The sequence below is a fragment of the Anguilla rostrata genome, chromosome 13, assembly GCF_018555375.3.
Source record: "Anguilla rostrata isolate EN2019 chromosome 13, ASM1855537v3, whole genome shotgun sequence".
NCBI classification, from domain to species: Eukaryota; Metazoa; Chordata; class Actinopteri; order Anguilliformes; family Anguillidae; genus Anguilla; species Anguilla rostrata.
The window spans coordinates 37029238-37050672 of NC_057945.1; the positions used below are offsets into that span (position 1 = coordinate 37029238).

The 21435-nt window shown below is 49.9% G+C and overlaps 1 protein-coding gene across 5 annotated transcripts in view; it reads right to left on the reverse strand.

Annotated features, from left to right (window-relative positions):
* The window catches only part of atp2b4 (ATPase plasma membrane Ca2+ transporting 4), a 99489-nt gene that overhangs the window by 16963 nt on the left and 61091 nt on the right, over window positions 1-21435 (reverse strand). For 3 of the 5 annotated variants that reach the window (XM_064306037.1, XM_064306032.1, XM_064306035.1), the window contains exons 6-17: window positions 21087-21212; window positions 18247-18282; window positions 14586-14765; window positions 13812-14026; window positions 12729-12971; window positions 10788-11029; window positions 9594-9828; window positions 6801-6980; window positions 5626-5713; window positions 4335-4441; window positions 803-994; window positions 139-352 (exon numbers count right to left, since the gene is read on the reverse strand). In XM_064306037.1, coding sequence (XP_064162107.1) covers window positions 139-352; window positions 803-994; window positions 4335-4441; window positions 5626-5713; window positions 6801-6980; window positions 9594-9828; window positions 10788-11029; window positions 12729-12971; window positions 13812-14026; window positions 14586-14765; window positions 18247-18282; window positions 21087-21212 — 2058 coding nt within the window. The remainder of the gene's footprint in view (window positions 1-138; window positions 353-802; window positions 995-4334; window positions 4442-5625; window positions 5714-6800; window positions 6981-9593; window positions 9829-10787; window positions 11030-12728; window positions 12972-13811; window positions 14027-14585; window positions 14766-18246; window positions 18283-21086; window positions 21213-21435) is intronic. The other 2 variants (XM_064306034.1, XM_064306036.1) reach the window with 1 other exon arrangement.

Sequence of the window (21435 nt, forward strand, 5' to 3'; positions counted from 1 at the left end):
AGATTCTTATTATTTTTAAAAATTGCGATTCGATATATCGTGCAGCCCTAGCTGGAATGTTGAGAACTATGGGAACAGAGCCGAAACACAGAGCCGGGTCAGTGTTCCCCTTGGCGCCGCGCCGCGCCCCTCCCTCACCAGCGAAGAGCAGCGTGAAGATGATGGTGAGCTGGTAGACGGCGTGGCCCAGGATGTTCTTCATCATGGTGCGGGAGATGAGCGGCTTGTTGCGGCCGTAGGGCCTGCGGAGCAGCAGCGACTCGGTCGGGGGCTCGGTCGCCAGGGCCAGCGAGGCCAGGGTGTCCATGATCAGGTTCACCCACAGCATCTGCACCGCCTTCAGGGGGGAGTCCTGGGAGGGAAAAAAAAAAGGCAACCCGGCAGGTTTAGCGCGTCTGAGGATGTCCTCAAGCCAGGCCTGTCCTGAGCAATGCCATGGTCAATCCCCATGGGCCAGCTGGACAAGATCAGGACAGGGTTTGGTGCCAGACCCTGTGCAGCAGTTTTAGCAGGATGAGCCACCTGGAAAAACTCTTTCATTTTTAGATGCGAAGCACCTCATGGACCTGGCTTCTTTCTTTCTTTCTTTCTATCTATCTATCTATCTATCCATCCATCCATCCATCGACTAATCAACCAACCAACCAACCAAACAACTTACTCACGTTTAGCAGGCTGAACATTCTCCACAAGGGGGCACTCTTGTGCACTCTAGCAGCTGAAATTCCAGAGTGCTACGTACGAGAGGTGCTTGTTATCAAAAGGGGAGCCTCTGATTGGATCTGGCGGATGCGGGTAATACCTGGGTGATGCAGGCTCCGGTGAAGGCCACGATGACCGCCACGACGTTCACCGTCAGCTGGAACTGCAGGAACTTGGAGATGCTGTCGTAGACGTTGCGACCCCACATGACCGCCTTGACGATGCTGGTGAAGTTGTCGTCCGTCAGGATGATGTCCGACGCCTCCTTGGCCACGTCCGTGCCAGCGATGCCCTGGAGAGAGGAGGGAGAGACGGGGGGGTCGCACGCGGTCACTATAGAAACGCGATGGCAGTTGGACATTCCTGTGGCTGTGGCCATACTCTGAGCAAACGAGGAGCCACTCTTCCTGTATAACTCAACATTATATGCAGCCCACTCCAGATCACAAAAGAAAACCATCTGGCCACAATCTGCCGGTATCAAGACTTCACCTCGCCAATATTCTGCCACACTTCATATCAGAGGTTCTCAACCCTGTTCCTGGAGATCTACTGTCCTGTAGGCTCTCATTTCAACACTAATTTGATCTCAAGCTGCTGAATGAGGTGTTTTGTAAGGTTTGGAGTGAAAACCTACAGGATGGTAAATCTCCAGGTAGAGGATTGGGCAGCCCTGCTGTAGCTGTTGAATGAGGTCAGCTTTATAAAGGTTAGAGTGAAAACCTACAGGACAGGAACAGGGTTGGGAACCACTGGTTTATATCACATGTGCTGGTATTATTCAACTTTTTTTTTGTTTGAATATCTAAATCTTTATTTTTTCCTTTATATAGCCCAGTACAGGCAGTGCATACCAGTCCAATGCAGGGGGCAGACTGGCTTGGTACTGAGGAGTTGGAGAAGCTCCTGTCCGTTTTTTCAAACTCAAACTCTTAATCACATAATTGGATCTATCATCACTACACTGTTCTTGCAGTGCACCGTCGCTGGTATTGACATTTTTTATGAGCCTCTCTGTGTTTTCATCATCCGATGCTCTAGTAGTATTGGAGACCTGCTGGGGGGTCTCCAATACCATTATCTTCTCTCACAACATCATCTTGTCCCCGGCGACGAATTGTCCCCGCTTGGCGGGGTCCCTCGATTCAAATATCATCGGGGGCGCTAAGCTTTCGGCCATCGAGAGAGACCTCCATTAACCTTTGCGGGACTGCGGCACGTCCACGGACAGGGGTGCTCGCCCTCTGTGTCTGTACCTCTGTTGATTCAGTACCAATTCCACTCTCGCAGAGGCGATGGCTAATAAAAAGGCACTGCCTGCACTCAGAAAATGTCAGTTTCATCAGGGGAGTATCAGTAAAACATACCACACAAGTCCTGCAGCCTCTCCCGTCGCCTATAAAAATCTGGACTTCTTTTTTGCCACTAAGATATCCCATCTAACGTACCCCTATCTTGCAATCGCCTTCTTCGCCTCATTCTTCTGTTTCTTTCACTCTGAAATACGCACTACACGACACACTGAGTGCAGTACAATACAAATTTTGGTTTTTCTTACAACAGAAGAATCGCTACGCTAACCGTGTTTATCGCCTTCAATATTCCAAAAAAAAAAGATGTCGTCAGTAACAGAGCAGCTGCATGCGTTTCAGGAGAAGCCGTGCGCTCGGTTAGCATCGCTGCGGCTGCGCAGTCCACCGCCGCGCAGTCAGTTAGCATCGCTGCGGCTGCGTAGCCCACCGCCGCGTGCTCGGTTAGCATCGCTGCGGCTGCGTAGTCCATCGCTGCACGCTCGGTTAGCATCGCTGCGGCTGCGCAGTCCACTGCCGCGCGCTCGGTTAGCATCGCTGCGGCTGCGTAGTCCACCGCCGCGCAGTCGGTTAGCATCGCTGCGGCTGCGCAGTCCACCGCCGCGCAGTCAGTTAGCATCGCTGCGGCTGCGCAGTCCACCGCCGCGCAGTCAGTTAGCATCGCTGCGGCTGCGCAGTCCACCGCCGCGCAGTCAGTTAGCATCGCTGCGGCTGCGTAGTCCACCGCCGCGCAGTCAGTTAGCATCGCTGCGGCTGCGTAGTCCACCGCCGCGCAGTCAGTTAGCATCGCTGCGGCTGCGCAGTCCACCGTTGCTGATCCTGGTTTTTGTTTCTTCCGCCGTACTGTCATGGCGGCGTTTCTGTAACTCAGCGTGACTCGGTGTTCCTGCCGTGGGGGCTCCAGCACGGTGAGCCTCGCTCAGAGTGGCGTCCTGTCCCGGGGCTCCGGGGGTTCCCGCGCGCCTGGCTAGTGTTCGTGGCCCGGTCCCCGAACGGGACACCCCCCCTCCCCCCCCCCCCCGCCGGCCCGCGTTGTTTTGCCTGTTTTTTTAACCTTTAAAAAATTGGCAATGAATGAGGATGAATTATATATTTTATATCCACTAATGCACTCCCTCTATCCACCCACACTACAGACCTCCAGAAAACATGCCCCAAAATACATTATTAATGCCAGTTTGGACATTATTAATGCCAGCTAACTGCGTGGTCCAATTCCAACATCCAACAATCTCTCTCTCACACACACACTCATTTAATTTTTTTTTTTTTAGTCCAGTACGAAAACCGATGGAAACATCCCATGCGGTCAGAACTCAATCAATTTTATTTGCGTCTCGGAACTTGTTAATTTTTTTAATGGGATCACAACTATACACCGAAAGTTGCGCAGTGGGACACGATGCAAATCGCTGGAGGACGCCAGTGACCTCGTTTAAGGTTGGCACGGCCGCCTGCGCTAGATGCTAGTTTATTTTGGAGGCATCTGAACGAGCCCAAAAAAAGAGCTGTGAATACCGGCTTGGGGAGATAATTACAACCCTGGGCCTTCACACAAGCAATGACATTACATTACATTGCATTACATTGCATTGCATTACAGGCATTCAGCAGGCGCTCTTATCCAGAGCGACTCACGCAACATTGTTACATAGTATTTACATTGCATCCGTTTATGCAGCTGGATATATATACTGAAGCAATGCAGGTTAAGTGCCTTGCTCAAGGGTACAACGGCAGTGCCCTACCCGGGAATCGAACCCGTGACCTTCAGGTTACAAGACCAGCATGATTCATCAGTTTTTAAATTGAAATAGATGACAGGTTTAGGCCAGTCATACACACATATTATGTACAGTGCATCAGATTTCAAGCTTAAAGTCAATTGTTAATTATACGTGATCACTGTTAAATAAAAATTTTAAATAAAAATAAATCAAATAAAACACTGTGAATTTTTCATTAATCGGAGAAAAGTGATGAAACTGAAGACATGTGTAAAGACTGAAAAAATGTGAGACGATGGCAGATTTGGCTTTGCCGGAGGATTTGGCGAACGGTTCCCCGCAGAGAAGAAGCCGCCGCTCCAGAGATCACAAAGGCCTGTTAGCGGAGAGCGATGAACAATCGCTACCTGAGGTAACCTTTTTTCCTCAAAAATCCTTCTCAGGAAAAGACACTTTCTTGGTGTTGTTTTGGTTGTTACCTGTTTCAACTGACGTTTTCCCAAAACGAGCCCCATTCTTGCCTGTCAGTCTACGAACACAACCTTAATTTGGGAAGGTACACAGGCACGGGCGATTCGGCGGAGTTCTCCGTTACCATAGCGAATCCCACGTCGGCCTTTTTGAGCGCAGGTCCGTCGTTGGTTCCGTCCCCCGTCACGGCGACCACTTGCCTCGTTTCCCCGACGGTGCTGTCGATGATTCCTGAAAGGCAAAAAGCAGAATTAAAAAACGAAATAAAAAAACAGCCACACAAGACGAGCCCAACTGGCATTCAACTGAGAGGGTTCGAGACAAAGCCCCCCAGACAAGCTGGGTGGTTTATTCCTTTATGGTGTCCTAATGAACTCAAGGGTCATGGCACACAACTCTGATTAAGGCTGTGATACAAAGGGAATTTGTAATGGCTGAAACCTCCGTCTCTGTGTGTGAGTCTGTGTGACTGTCCGTCACTCTGTCTGTCAAAGCTCTCTCTGTATTGTTCTGTCTCTTTCTCTCTCGCTCTCTCTGCTGTCATCCTTTCACTCTGTCCTGCTAGCTCTCTCATCCTTTTTCTGTTTGTTTTTCTTGAGTGTGAGTCTTGGTATTTGTTCTTTTTGATTTGGTGGTTTCTCCATGTCGCTGTACCGAATGGCACTATGTATTGCACAATGAGGGTTTTGTTAAAACACAAACTGTCTCTCTCTCTATCTCACTCTGTGTCTCTCTCTCTGTTTCTCTATCTCTTTTTCGCTCTCTCGCTGTCTCTCTGTGTCTCTCTCTCTGTTTATCTATCTCTCCATCTCTCTCTCTCTCTCGCTCTTGTGTTTCTTGGACAGCGCGCTGGTTCCATATTCATGGCCCACACCTGCCCCTTGCCCCTCCCCCTCCTGAAGCCTGACTGAGATGAAAAAGCCTGAGCTTTGAAGAGCAGTGGAGACCCCAGGCAGCCACCCCCCCCCCCCCACTCCCCCCGCATATGCACACATGAAAGAGAAGACACATTTCAGAGGAGGAGAAGAAAAAAAAAAAAAAACACAAGTGGAGTGCCTGAGACTGAAGATGTCATAAATATGATGGATGTTCCAGCGGAGTCCTACTGGTTCAGGTTTTTTAAATTTTTTTTTTTTAGAGATGACAAATAATATGAAAAATAACCTTGCTAATTCTACATTATCTGTGGTCCACAGAGGTTTCCAAACACAAATAATCCCCAACAGACCACGTACACACACACACATGCGGTCCAATGAATTTGCTCTCCGACAGAAAATATACAAGAAACCGCCCGCCCTGCTAATTCTTAATTAATCGAGAGATTTATGGCAGTTATTGGGGCCAAATGCTGTTTTGGGCATTGGACTGAAAACCCATTTCGCTTCCTACATTTCCCTCAACGTTTCCCTTACCTTTGACCAGCGTGTGCTTGTCGGTGGGGGAAGATCGGGCCAACACCCGTAGTTTGGGCCAGACCTTGTCCAGGCGCTCCTGCTCCACCTGGGGGGGAGAGCAGTACTGGATGTCAGACAGGAAGGGGCTCAGCTGGCTCAGGAACGCACTCCCAACAGGGGTGGGGGGGTGGGGGTGGGGGGGGGGTAATGATACAACCATCCGGATCAATATATCGGTTCAAAGGGCAACGAGCCGATCAGATCCATACAGCGTACAAAAATCGATCCCTATTGTCATGAATCATGGCAAAATATTTATCCGAATGTCCATAATCTTATGACGGCTTGCTCTCCAGCAACACGTCTCCAACTCAGCCCCATCACCGCTCGTGGTAGTGCCGTTTTTCCTTCTGTTAAAGATGAAGTCAATACGCTTCTGCCCTCTCAACCTCGTTCTGGTTGTATGTGTACACTGTTACTAGATTGTGTTAGCTGGATCACATATATGTGGATCGTTTTTTAATACTATACTGGATTGTTTTGGATTGTATCGCAGCAAAATTTGTGATATTGCCAAATAGCAAATCGTTGCCCCAAGAACTGAAATCGTATCCTATTGTGGCGAAGCCTGAGGGTTACACCCCTAATGCACAACCAGGGCCACTGCCAGGGCAGTGGGAATTCTGGGAAGGGGACTGTGATCAGGAAGAGAAAAATGCTTTGCAGCTGTTTTAATGTTATGTAGCCAAAATGTCAGTGTCTTCCACAGACCCGGCAATTCATTTTTTTTGTCTCCTGTAGGGCACATGAGGCTCTGATCTTAATCTCTAGAACAACATGTAGTATTCTACTACGCTGAAACCAACACTACAACGGAGATTCAATAAAAATAAAGTAAATCATTTTTTAATTTTTTTTATTTTCACTGCAAAATATTTTTTGGCATACAAGACACTTTTTTTTATTATGTCAAAACAATATAAAAATATGTAAACCTCTTTTCTGCCAGGCCTTGGGAGGTTATAGAGGAAATCAGGCCAAATTCAAGAATTCTTGTAAGTAGTCATGCACAGACTTTGCCCAGAAAACTACGCAATGTGGCTGCACGAAAGATCCTGTCACACGTTTGTGCTTGCGTGTGCGAGCTAACCCAGCGAACGGCGGCCGGCCCCACTGGCCCCGCGGCCCCTCACCTCTCCCATGTCATTGCGGATGTGGCGGTTGAACTCCTTCCCCTCCATGCACAGGAAGTCCTCCCCGGGAAGGAGGATCCCGCACTTGGTGGCGATGGCGCGGGCCGTGTTGATGTTGTCGCCGGTCACCATCCTCACGGTGATGCCCGCCCTCTGGCACTTGGAAATGGCCTCCGGTACCTGCCGAAAAAAAAGGGGGGGGGGGGGGCCGGACAGAGATAGTTGTCATAGCGCTCGAGCGTTTATCTGGGCATTCCGTTAACACTCCGGACGTGCACAGCGTGCTTGTCAGCTGGATATCCGGTATGAGCTGACTGATAACAAAGAAAAGATAAACCTAACGGGTTTTGCAACCAAGCCGAAAAAATAAACTGTACATATTTAACGCAAGCGCCAGCGTGCTTACAGGTGGATCACTGTCACATTTAAATTCTTTAACTGAATATGGATTTCATTTCTAACTGCGCTGCTCAGTGGTCCCTTGCTTTTTTTTTACTTTCGTACATCATTTCCTGTGATCGCACGATGGCGCTGAAACCACCCAAAATGTTCTTCAGACAGAAATACCTGGTTCCCAGAAGCCTGTGCAGCGCTACCCGGTTCTGTAGCTCGTATAGCATTTCACAGAATCGAGGAGCGGTGTCTGACAGGCAGCAGTACCCCCCCCGCCTCGCATGAACGGACGCACAAGGTCGCCGCGCGGACAGCAGCAGCAGCGCCCGCGTTTCCATAGCGTCCGTCCACCTCGAACGAACCGGAGTCTTCGTCACGCTCAGTCGAGCTCAGGCTCAAACCGCCGCCGCCGCCGCCGCCGCCGCCGCTACCTCAGCGGCAGACAGAAGAAAACGGCGGGAACCCTTCGCTGGAACATTCCTTCGGAGAACGTCGCGGAGGGAGGGAGGACGCTCGACGGACGCAAACGAAAGCGGGTCGGTCTGAAAGGCCGCGTGAACGATCTTCATCTCTCGCCCAGAGCTCAAACCCGGGGAGAGGGAGAGCAAACTGGCAGTGAGGAATAGTACCACTTCTGAAGAGCATTAGCATCGAGCTCACACTCAGTCCCCACTTAACACTTCGTCAGGTCCAAGGCCACTGTGAACGAGCGCATTCAAATGCATGGTCTTCCCCCTAGGGCACATCTGTGAACTTAATTATAACCAAGAGGTGGTATTGTTATTGCTATCATTTATTTTTTTATCGGATAAATGCATTAACACATGCTGAAAAGCCAAAAGAAAAATATCTGTAGTTAATTTAAAAAAAAATCTTTTTTAATCATGAATCGTTTCCTAGTAACTCCTGGATACAGGTTGGCCTTAAATAAACAAATAAGTGTCTGTTTAAGTTATTTTCATCACTCCCAGCATGCCCCTCTGCCTGCCTCTTTGCTTGCTCAGACGTAGGCTGGCGCAACTTTTTTTTTTGGGGGGGGGGAGGGGCAGTGAGATGGGGCTGGGGGTGGGGGGGTGGGATTGTAGATATGTGTAATTATCCACATGAATCACCCCCCACCACTCATTACACCCAATCAGCTCATTTATTTATAGTCAATTTGAAACTTCCCAACGCACTGGAGACGGACCGAAATAAACAACCCCCACAACTGGAAACAGCAGGCTCTCTCAGTCACCTCCATCAAATTACTTTATTCTGGGTGTCCAACTATTGACTTCAGCCATTATCCTGAGCCCCCCCCCCCACCACTTCACTTCACTGCCATTCCAACAGGGAGGGATACTCCACTTTCCCTGTTTTCCCCCCATTAACGAAGAGCTCCTCTTGACGCTCTGCCCGCAGTTGTTCGTCGCTATTGGGATTTGTATGTCAAGCGACTGGAGAGACGGTGACACGCTGAGACGTTCGCTAATGGGTACGGAACTTATAAATAGTGCAACACTGGGGCCGGTTTTTTTTTTTGCTCTAATTGGTCCTGCACCCAACTGGGAATCGGTTCAGAATCACCCTCCGGCTACAAGCCTGCTTATCTCACCCCCTTTTTTTCGTTCGCTGCCTGACATTCAAAACACGAGGGTGAACCAGTGGCACAGTTCTGTGGCCCACATCGCTTTGAGAAGTTCTCGCTGAACTAACGCGGGGAAGCGGCTTCGTAGTCGGCCTTCCTGTCCTTTCCCGAGCCCTTCGGCAGGCGCCCAGGTCAAAGGTCGCGATGTGAATAGGGCCCATTCCATTGGCCAGGGGCTGTTGTGCTGAAGCCAAGAGCGTCCAATTACCTCACGCGCTGGACGAAAGCCAGATCCAGCCCTGAGCTCCGAGCGGTTTAAATAGCGTTAGCATTTAACGGCATTAAGGCCCTACTAAAAGAACGCAAAGAAGTGCAAGATACACAAACGCACCCAACCGTGGATCCTGGGCTTCACGCTCATCAGATACTGATGCTTCATTAGATACTGATGCCTATGAATTGTTGCATTGTCAGTGTATGTCATTATCTGCTGTATTTGTTGTATGTTTTCTGTTCAGTGTTCAGGAGGAAATGGAAATAAGCCATTTTGGCTCTATTGTGTTTTTTATCCTCAATGATTTTTATGTAATGCCAGCAGTGCAGAACATATATATGCATTTTAAAATGGTCAACTCAATTAATTCAGTTATTCATTCATTCATTCATTCAGTCTAAAGCATGGACCCATAATAAATGAATGATGTGGGATTTCCAGGGCCTATTTGGACTATTTGGGCTGTTCCCTGTCCCGCAGCAGCCTGTGTGCGCGCCCCGCTCCTCGCCCCTCGCCCCCTCGCCCCTCGCCCCCTCGCCCCCTCGCCCCCTCTCACCTCCGGCCGGACCGGGTCCTCGATGCCCACCACGGCGAGGCAGGTGAGCTCGGACAGGATGTCGTTCTCCTGGTCCCAGTCGGGCTCCGGCGAGGCGGGGAAGTCGCGGTACGCCAGGCAGATGGTGCGCAGCCCCTCGCAGGCCATGGGCTCGATCACCTTGTGCACCATCTCGTCCCGGTCCTTGGGGTGGAAGACCCGGGCCTGCCCCGACCCGTCCAGGATGCGGGAGCACCTGAGGAAGGGGTAGGGGGGGGAGAGAGAGAGAGAGGAGGTGAAGCCCAGGCCTGCATCACTTGTTCCCGGCAGCCATTTTCTCCCCACGGCCAACGGCCAATCAGCCGAGGCCTGTCATAAAACCATCCAGCTGATTGGCTGAGAGCATCGGGGGAAAGTCGGTGAACTCAGAGATGCGTTCATTCTCACGTGTTGTTTCTGATCCATCGTTTCCCCCCCCCTCCCCTCCCCCCAACAATTCTTGTTGAATTTTTATAGATTGATCGATTGATTGATCAATCGATCGGTTGTCTGACTCACCAACCAGTTCTTACTGATTTAAGAACAGCACGGCTGACAGAAGTGGGGACAAGGTAACATGCAAACAGGGGGAAATCTTAAACCTTTAACTCAATAAAAACTCGATGAAAAAAATGTATTACAGCTTGCTTTGCCAGTTGAAGAGTACTTAGTTAGTGCAGGTACAGCGTGACTAGCAGATGGGTAGACTGTCCATCCTTTAGCCTAGGGGTGACCAGTCTTATCCACGAACAGCCGCTGTGGGTGCAGGTTTTTGTTTTAGCCCGGTACTAAGACACCTGACTCAAATAATTAACTAATCATGGTCTTCAGTCAAGAGCTTGAAAAGTAGAATGGGGTGTGTGAGTGCTGGGCTGGAACCGAAGGCTGCAGGGGATGGGGGATGGGGGGTGTAAGGTTGGGGGGTGGCGTACTTGCGCAGGACGATCTCGGAGGCGCCCTTGCTGTACATGCGGTACGACCCGTCCGGGTTAGGGTTAGGGTTAGGGTTAGGGGATGGGGGATGGGGGTGTAAGGTTGGGGGTGGCGTACTTGCGCAGGACGATCTCGGAGGCGCCCGTCCGGGTTAGGGTTAGGGTTAGGGTTAGGGTTAGGGTTAGGGTTAGGGGACGGGGGATGGGGGTGTAAGGTTGGGGGGGTACGGGGGGGGTGGCGTACTTGCGCAGGACGATCTCGGAGGCGCCCTTGCTGTACATGCGGTAGGACCCGTCCGGGTTCTTCAGCACCGTGCTCATGCTCTTGCGGGAGGAGTTGAAGGTGTACACCTTGTAGAGCTTCTCCTCGGGCACCTCGTCCCGCACGGGCTGGTAGTCCCGCTTCAGCTCCAGCACCAGGCCCAGGAGGGAGCACTCCGTCTTGTTCCCCACGTGGCGGGGCAGGCCCCCCTCTCTCTCCGGCGGCTGGGGGGGAACGAGGTGGGACGGGTTAGCCGAATTCGCACCTTCGATCACCAAGGCCCATTCTGGAACCCCATTATCAGTCAACCCTTTTAAGGTTTTTTTGGATTTTTTTTTTTTTTTTCCAAAATTCAGTCAGTGTTCTAGAACATTTCTATCAGTCACCAGTAGTGAGTGTTACATCACCAATGGAATGTTCAATTAAGAAAAATTCTAATCACATATTTACACCTTAGGGTTAAAGGTGGTAGTGTAGCAGGACTGGTCCTGTAACTCCTGTAAGAGTGTTGCGAGTTTGAATCCCAGCTGGGGCACAGCTGTCATACCCAGGACCAAGGGTCAGTGAATATCCAGCTGTATAAATTTATGAATAGTATATAAGAACTTAAGATCTGGATAAGAGCGTATGTTGAACGAGAAAGTGTCAAAATGTAAATGTGAAAAAACAAAACCATGAGCACGAAAATAGTTCAATTATACGATGCCATCTACAGAAATTCAAAGGATTGAGACCAAGGTCAAAACTTGAATTTAAAGGGGCATTCGATACAGTTGATCTGAAGGTTCTCAACAGTCCATTCACGTTGCAAGTAGCTTGACATTTGATACTATAACATTTATACTATTGCAGAACAAACTATAGGCTGATTACCATATTTTTAATTAACAACTTCAGAATTGCCATTATCACAAGAATACGGTGCGAAGGAGCCACGGGTTACGCATAAAAAAGCTAATAATTCCACCTGAGTAATGCCATTGGATGCGATATATTATAAAAAATAGAGAGAGAGACTGAGGTAAACCGGTTCTGGCGGCAGTGAGACTGAATGTTCGCGTCAAACAATTTACACAAATTCGGTGCCTATGATTCGCTCAGACTGTCGCTCGGCTGATAATTTCCTCCACAAGCGCGAGCTGAGGACGGTTCGCGGTCGCTGCAGAGTGGGCGGGCGTGCGTGGGATTTTTTTACCCCGGTGATTACTGAAGTACCCCGCTGAAGGGCAGCAGTCAGCAGGCATTTTAACCCACAGCCTCTTGGGTAGGTCCCTGGAGCCAGCGCTCTGCACAGTCCCTCTCACCCCCCCCCCCCACGCGCATGAATCACCGCCATTAACTGCTGCTGCTCGAGTCTGTGTCGGCTCCAAATGCGTGGGATTTTAAAAAATTTCTTTTTTCTATTTTTTTTTTTTTTTTGCCAGAGCGATCACTGAAAAGCCTGAAGCACAGGTTGTAGAGCCCATCAGAGAAACGAACCACCGGAACACGACCCTCTTACAGCACCACGCAGCCCTCCCACCCCTCCCAGCACTCCACTCCCTCTGCCACCTCTCCCTCCCCCCCTCCCCTCCCCTCCCCCTCCTCACCCTCCCCTCCCCTCCCCTCCCTCCTCTCCTCTCCTCTCCCACCCCCTCCCCACCCGTCCCCTCCCCAACCCACCCCTCCCTCCTCTCCTTTCCTCTCCCCAACCCTCCCCTCGTCACCTCTCCCCTCCTCCTCCCCTCCTCTCCTCTCTCCTCGTCCCCCCCCCTCCCCCTCCCCTCGTCACCTCTCCCCTCCTCCTCTCCTCTCCCCTCCTTCCCACCCCTCCTCTCCGCTCCTCTCCCCTCCTCTCCCCTCCCTCTCCTCTCCTCTCCCCTCTCTCCTCCCCCCTCTCCCCCCTCCCCCCCCCCAGCCCTCCCAGCCCTGCCGCGCGCTCACCAGGATCTTGGTGGTGTAGGCCGAGTTGACGGCGATGCTGTTGACCATGAGCTCGAGCGTGGAGGGGCACAGGGCGTCCGGCTCGGGCACGGTGCGGTAGTGGGTGTCGCCCACGTACGCCTGCACCACCGTCATGCGGTTCATGGTGAGCGTGCCCGTCTTGTCGGAGCAGATGGCCGTGGCGTTGCCCATGGTCTCGCAGGCGTCCAAGTGCCGCACCAGGTTGTTGTCTTTCATCATTTTCTAAAAAAAAAGAAAAAAAACAACACAACAAACAGAGGGTGAGTCACTTTTGGGAATAGCCTCCTGCAAAAGTGCACGCTTTTACAGTTTTAAATTTTTATCATAAATCATTGCGCCTCCGCCCTCTCCAAACACACACACACACACGCACACACAACACAAACACACAGACACACAAACACAACACAAACACACAGACACCACACACACACAACACACACACAAGACACAACCCAGACACACACACACACACACATACACAGACACACACAAAGACACAGACACACACACAACACACAAAACACAGACACCAGCACACACACACACACACACACAGACACAAACAAACACAGACACACAAACACACAGACACACACAAAGACACACACGCACCAAAGACACACGCACACACACACACACACACACACACATACACAGACACACACAAAGACACAGACACACACACACACACACAAAACACAGACACACATGCACACACACACACACACACGTGCACTAGTGCACATGCGTACACACACACACAGACATGCGCACACACATGCACACACACACACACACACACAACACAAACACACAGACAGACACACACGCACACACATGCACACACACACACACACACACACGCACACACAAGCACACACACACACACACACACACACACACACACACACACACAGAGTTAATTAAACTGCTCTCTTAATAATCTCATTCAATGACAGTGATTTAATTCCCAGCTTCAGGAGGAAGGAATGCCGCCATTTCTAACGGCTGGGCCTTCACAGGCCAGGCGGCTCCTCGGCGGACAGAGCGGCCCCTCACCTTCACAGAGTAGGCCAGCGAGATGGTGACGGCCAGGGGAAGGCCCTCCGGCACCGCCACCACCAGCACCGTCACGCCGATGATGAAGAACTTGACGAAGTACTGGATGTAGATCGGGGTGCACTCCTTCAGCCAGGGCCGCTTCTGCACCCCGAACGTGTCGATGACGAAGTACAGGATGAGGATGATGACGGTCACGGCGGACATGATCAGGCCTACGGGAACGACGAGGAACGGCGTCGGGGTTAAAACACACCGTCAGTCACGGGGCACACTGCGAATCCCAAATTTACACGCTCATTGAACCTCAAGTTCATTATCCGTTCTTTACTGAACCCCCCCCCCACAGTTTAACAATAGCCCTGCTGGCCGACGCATGCTATATCTGATCAACTGATGACAAAAGCCGCTCGGGGGGAAGAAAAAAAAACAATTCTAATGTCAATTGCACTTCTGCGTGTGTCTAGCCTTAATCCAGCTCATGGCCACGGAGACAGGATGTTCTTTGTACATCCCGGGCACACCCTGTGCATTTTAAAATGTGATTTTGGAGCATTCCGCATTCTAGTCCAATAAAGCCTCACAGAACAACCCCCTTTTGTCATCAAATCACCTTCGGTCACAGCCGTCCGATTACGGCATTCCAAGCATGAACGGCATGAAGAAGGACAAGACCCTGTATGAGGAATCGCTCAGGAAGAGCCCAGAGCATGTCCCTGGGGCATCTCGGGGCATCTCAGGGCCTCCCTGTTCGGCCTGACGGGGCCACCTCACCTGCTTTCCCGATCTGCACGGCCAGCCTCGTCAGCTTGCCCTGCAGGACCGACTTCTCCTTCTTGGTGACGTTGACCTTCTTGACGGGCTTCTCCTCCTTCTCCTCCTTCTCCTCCGACTCCACGCCCTCTTCGCTCTTCAGCGGCTGGATCTCCAGGGCCACGCCGTCCTGGGTCTTGGCTACAAGGGGAGGAGGTTTTTTTTTTTTTTTTGGACGGGGCGGGGCGGGGGGGGGGATTGGGGGGGGTGGAGAAGGGTTATGGGGGGACAGGAGCAGGCACGTGGAAGAAAGGGGCGGGGTCGGAAGGTTGAGAGGAGGACGGGGCGGGGGGGGTGTTGGGGGGGGGCAGAGGGGGGTGGGGTGGGCGGGGGGTGAGGAGGCAAAGAGCGAGACGTTAAGTTAACGGGAGACGGAGAAGAGACGAAACACAGGAGGGCTGGAAGACGGGCCCTCCGCGGGGCCCGAACGGAGAAGGTCATCCACAAAAGAAACAGAGCAACAGCCGGTCAGCTGTGGGGCGTGGCATGGCTTGGAGAGGTGCAGCTAATAAAGCTCAAGGGTGCTTAATTACCCCCCCCCACCCCCACCACACGTCCCAGCACTCCTCAGAGTCAGCAGTTTGGTGAACTAACACCCAACGTTTTCCGCACGTTCCTCCAACTGAACTACGGATTAGTTTCACAAATAAACGGACACTGGAATTCACTTTTAGTTTCGACAATTTCTAAAAGTATCGACAATTTTTCTAAAAGAGTCATGTGCATGTGACATGGTATATCTCGCTTTGTAAAGCTAGTGCATTTTGTACGAGTGTGCTACATTAAATACAATTCCACAACAAGAAAGCTTGTGGGCAGGAAATCATAAAACTCAAATAATAGTTCAAATAATTTAAATATATACTCGTTCTATACCTTCCACGGAGATTGGAGATTTGGGTTTTTATCGTGCCAAACCAATTTTAAGCAGATGAGAGATTAGGATCAATAAATCCTAACAGGAGATTCACACTGAGCCTCACGCAAGGGTTTTAAAAAATAGAAAAAAAATGTATTTATTTATTTATTTTATTATTTTTGAATCTAGAATGACTTTAGAGTGACAGTTTACTCCAGGATTCCGGGAGCAAAACCTCATCAAGATTCAGAGAACGCTGGGTCGTATACGCGCAAATAAAAAACTCACATCATAACTCAGCCAGGATTGTGGCTTGTTGGAATCTGCTCAGTTTAATTCTCGGATCGACTTTCTCGCTTTGAGTCCTGTCTTTGAGTATCATGAAGTCCCTGGCACTGCAGAAATATTCACACCTTTTTAAAATGTTAACCCATTTTAAATATTTAACGACACTGAGCTTTATTGCTAACTATTAGCTTAATGTACTCAGAAATACAGACTATAATTAAGGCTTGCATTATTTTTTTTTTTTTTAAACCAGATTATGGATCCATACTAGGAGTTTACTGAACTAGAAACATATTCTTTATAGGGGAAACTGACTGACTAATTAGCTAAGTGTTCAGATTTAATAAAACACTTAACTAATAAGAGCATTGATCAGTATTTAAATGTCCGATTCGGAATTCAATTCCAGCTTTGCAAGCTGTGCGTCTCCAAAAAAAAAAAAAAAAAAAAAATTAGTCAAACATTCTCTTTCATGCATTTGTCACTAAAGGTATGTTAGATAGCACTGAGGATCCAAACACAGAAAACTGCAAGCCCTAAATATAATCATGCTGGACAGCAGAGCATAGATGCATAGGGAGTTAGGGAATTGGGACCGTCCCCCCTTCAGCAACGTAACGCCTGACAAGCCCTCTCTGGACCCGGCCCGAACTGACCCACCACAACACAGAACCGACGAGACTGACAAAACAGCCACACACTGGTGTCACACTGGAGGACTGACTGACGAACTCCACGGACAGACGCACGCACGCACGGAGAGGAGGGCGAGTGTGTCACAAAAAAGCGAGAGAGAGAGAGAGAGAGAGAGAGAGAGAAAAAGAAAGAGAGAGAGAGAGAGAGAGGGAGGAAAAAAAACGTGAACTCGCCAGATGCGGAGTCAAACAGAGACGTGAGGGGAAGGTACAGGACAGCATGGGGTCCCCAGCACACCCTGGAAGGAGGTAACGGTGAAAAGAACGAACGATTCACAGCCCATCCATCTGCAAGGGTGCAACTCTCACAGCGTCCTCTCCCCAGAGCAGCGGTCCTCCCCCCCCTCCATCTCCCTGTCCCCCTACCCAGCGTGCCCCTGACCCCCACCCCCCCACCCCCCCCCGCCGTCCCTCAGTCTCTGGCTATCGCAGGCGGGGACAGCCCGGTCAGGGACCTTCCCCACTCAACTGGAGGTTCGAATTTGGGGTGACTGGGGTGACTGCAGTTACGTTAAAACAAACCGCTCGACGCGTCGGCCATCTTAACCTGCGATCTCGCGCCTTCGCTCGACGGGCCAGAAGACCAGCGTCGTCTCGCGGGCGCAGAGAAACGATCGCGCCGCCGCCGACCAAACAAGGCCCAAAAGATAAAATCAATATGAAAAATAAAAACTGGCAAATGTGAAGCGAGCGTCAATGGTCTCTGCCTGCAGATCTTCGGGAGGACGAACTACGGGAAAGGCTCGTTTCCCTGGTGGAAATGGATGCGGAAGCTGCAGCAGGAAGGAGCACTGAGGGGGAACAGGGCTGCTCGAGCGTCTGGGTGCAGGTGACGCCTCGTCCTGGACTCTGGGGGGGGGGTGGAGCGGGGGGTGGGGGTGGGGGGGAGCGGGGGTGGTGGGGTGGGGTTATATGGCGCAGAGGAGCTGGACGTGCCTTGAATATCAGAGAATTCACCGGAAGGTCAATCTGTTTGAGGCGGCAGTGATGGTGGAAATGGCAATGCTTTTCATCCACCGCGAAAAAATAAAATAAAATAATAATAGATAAATAAATAATGTCAAGCAAAACCTAAATGCCTGCGCCTGTGACCACAAAACAAAAGAGAAAAAAAAATGAAATAAAATGAATAAATAATAAAAACAGTAACACTTCAAACCCTGCGGTTTTATCGATTCATAACTTGGAAGTGCATTTGTATCCTGAGGCATGTCACCTGGTTGTAGCAACAGCAGTAAAACGATGTGATTGGTCAAGGGGAATGGAATCAATAACTCTAACAGGCAGCTCTGGAAAGTTGAGAAGGTTTGTTTTTTTTTTAACCTCCAGAGCAGGTGAGAGTTGCACCCTTTCACAGGTAAAGCTAGGTGAGAACCTCCCAAAGACTCGGCAAGAGAGGAAAGAGACAGCGTGTGTGTGAGCGAGAGAGAGAGGGGGAGAGAAAGGGGGAAAAAGGGAGAGAGAGATGGATACAGAGATGGAGAGAGAGGGAGATGGAGATAGATAGACAGAGAGAGGGGGAGAGGGAGACAGAGAGATAGAGATAGAATGTGAGAGAGGGAGTGAGAGATAGGGAGACAAACAGAAAAGGAGATAGAGAGAAAGGGTGAGAGAGATGGAAAGAGGGAGACAGAGAAAGAGAAAGAGTGAAAGAGAGAGATAAACAGAGAAGGGGAGAGAAAGCGAGAGAGAGGGACTGAAATGGGACTCCGAGACTGTCGCTGAATGGGACGGGGTGGGGGCAGGGGGGAAGGGGGGGCGGGGGTGGAGGGAGGGTTACCTTTGTTCCGATTCTCTGGGGCTCCTTGTTTTTTACCTGTTCAAACAGAGAAAAAGGGCGGAGCGCTGATCACATGGCTCAAAAAAAAACAAAAAAAAAAGAACAAAAAGAAAGAAACAGGAAATAATATCAACGCAAATAAAACAATAAGACGTAAAAAAAGTGGGCGTGGGCTTGAACCTGCCATCACAAAAAGAGAGACCTAGGGCCAATGACAGTCTGACACATCACACTCCGCAGCCTATGTGTGACCGGAAACTGTACGGACTGCAAGGGCCTAAAACGTGGATACTCAAACCCGGCACTCAAATCCAAATCCAGCCCGGGTTTTTTTTTCTCCCAGATAATTAACTGAGCAATTAGCGCTGCTGATTGGCCAGACGGTATTCGCACCTGACTCCCGGGTAAAGGGAGGGCGGGAAACCAGCAGTTCTCAGCTCTCGAGGGTCATAACTTCAGTAAACAGGGCTGTGAACTCAAACAACACTTTTCTGAACAGTTTCCTAATGCATAATTTCACCATGAATTGTGCCGGATTCTCGACTGTACTCTTTCTGATGAATGGTCTTATGTTTATTAAAACTGGACATTATAGTCAGTAGAGTTCAATGTTAGCATTTCCATATTCTCTGGATATTTCTGTACAGCCAACTGGCACTTTCAGACAGAAGCCTCTAAACTGCCCGGCATATTAGCCTAGCACGTTTTTTAGTACGTTTGTAAAAATAGCCAATGAAAATTTTTAGTAATTTAAAATAATTACATGATTATACGTTTGTAGGTACTAATGCAGAAAAAAAAACTGCGTTTGAATGTTCTTTATGTGGTATCATTTTGGCTTCTGTGCAGTTCTTTTTAAAAGGCTTCGCTTTGCTCGGTCCGTCTTGATTGGCTGCCAACCAGAGACGGGCAGCGCTTGGCCAATCAAGCGGTGTAAGACTCGTGGCTGAGGGCACAGAGACGGCTACGGGCGCTCGCTCGTGCTCAGTCGGCGTGGAGTGGGGAGTCAGTTTCAGCACGGGCTGTCAGCTCAGCTGGGGGTACTGTGGAGGTGCTGATGGCCACCCTGCTCTATAGTAGCACACACACACACACACATGCACACACGCGCACACACATACACAATCAGGCTCACACACAAGCACGCACGCACACACACGCACACACATTCACACACACACACACACACACACCCACACCGCACACCACACACACCACACACGCACACACCCTCTCACAGCACAGAAGATGACCTAGCAGTGAAAGGCTGTGATGCATCAGAGATTTCTCTTGAACTGTCAACCTCATCTGTTCCAAGGAAGCACGTTTCCAAAATGGAAAAGAAATAAAATACATAAATGGGGTTTGGAATGTGAATGTGTAAACCTGACAAAGCCAGTTATAAATAAAGACTGAAATGTGGCCAGGAGTATACGAGAATCACAACGCACTGTGTTTACAAAAAATGTTGCATGAAGTCATGACTCAAAATTATTTCTGAGAAGTGGCAGCTACTAGAACTAACAGTAGCTTTTTAATTAAATTACTCGGTCTTTCTCTTCAGGAAGAAAGCGAGTAAATGTTGAAGAAACTGCAGTGCAAACGCAGAGTTGAACATCAGTGTGTGGAACAAAGGACGTAGCATAACTCTCCAGCTGCTTTCATTGTCCACTGACATCTATCAAATGCACCCATGGTATACTGCTTCATCAGAACAAACCAGGTACTTTTAAAATTAAACGTGCTGTCAAAATACTGCCAATATGGCACAAAATCCCTCGTCTTCCATCACTGAGACCTGGCGAAACTGGTTTGCCATCCCCTCAGCCAAATACAATGCAAATTGCCCATGGTGCACTGCACTTCTCATTGTAGTGAAGGGCAACTTCACACCAACAGAACAACAGTCGCATTCTCTTCTACCTCATCCATAAACCTAGAATCCATGAAGCTGGAATTGTATCGTTGCACATTTCAGGCGAAGTACCCCCGATTGCATTTAATGATGGCAATAAACAGATTAGCGAGAGAGAGAGAGAGAGAGAGGGAGGGAGACAAAGAGAGAGAGAGGGGAGGGAGAGAAAGAGAGAGGGAGAGAGAGCGAGAGAGAGCGAGAAGAAAAACAAGGACAATTCGGATCATGTGACTGCACCATGTCATTCATTTAAATTCCAATCCGTCGTTAATAAAATGAAACATGTCAAAAATACCAGAGAAATAAGAAGGAATGTGCATGTAGAATGCCTTTATGGTGACATTCCTGCCATTTTATGGCAAGTGAATATATATAGATATATAAAAAACTGAAGAATACAGCTGCTTCTATACGATTCCATGGACAAACATTTGATGACAATGAACAGCATGTACTGTGTTGTCATTATTTTTATTATTATTATTATTATTATTTCTTCCATAATCACACATCCGTATTACCAATGCCAACACTGACAACACACTGAATTTGACTGACTCCTGCAACCACATCTATCAGAAAGAGGAGCGATGGGCGATACAAGAAGAAGCAGTGGTTTTACTATAAATACTTCATAGTGGAAACGCATAGTGTAAGGGACACGTGGGTCTTCACCAGCGGGGTTCTTTGCTTGTCGGAGGCGAACGGCCCCAGCTAACGCACGAGAGCTACCAGGGACAGCTGGGAGATGAGCTGGCACAGGAGGGGGTTCTGGGACGCTCGTACAGAGGCCTCGCCTCCCACCTCTCCCAAAAAAACAATGGGCAAACGGAGCCAATCCCAGACGGGGGCGGATAAACAGGAAGTGAAGGTCGGGGGGCGAAGGGGTGAATGGCCGCACGGCGGTCCCAGACAAACCTCTCACCTTTTTTCACCTTCTTCTCCTCCTCCTCGCCGCCGGCGCCTAGCAAGGTGAAGATGATTCCCGTCTGAGAGTTGAGGCCGACCGCGGAGACCAACATCCTTCCGGAACCTTCCATCACGTGGGTACCTGCGAGCCGGGAGAGACGGGAACGCGCGTCGTGTCAACAGACGGGCACTGTGTGCCCTCAGAGAGAGATAGGCAACGTTACCCTTCCAGGTCAGGGACGAATCTAGAAATTATTTGTGCAGACGGAAAAAAAATATACAAGAAAGCCACCCCCCCCCGCCCCCCCACCCGCACACATACACATCCCACCTCTAGGAGCCCCCTGGACCAGCTAGTTCCCGGA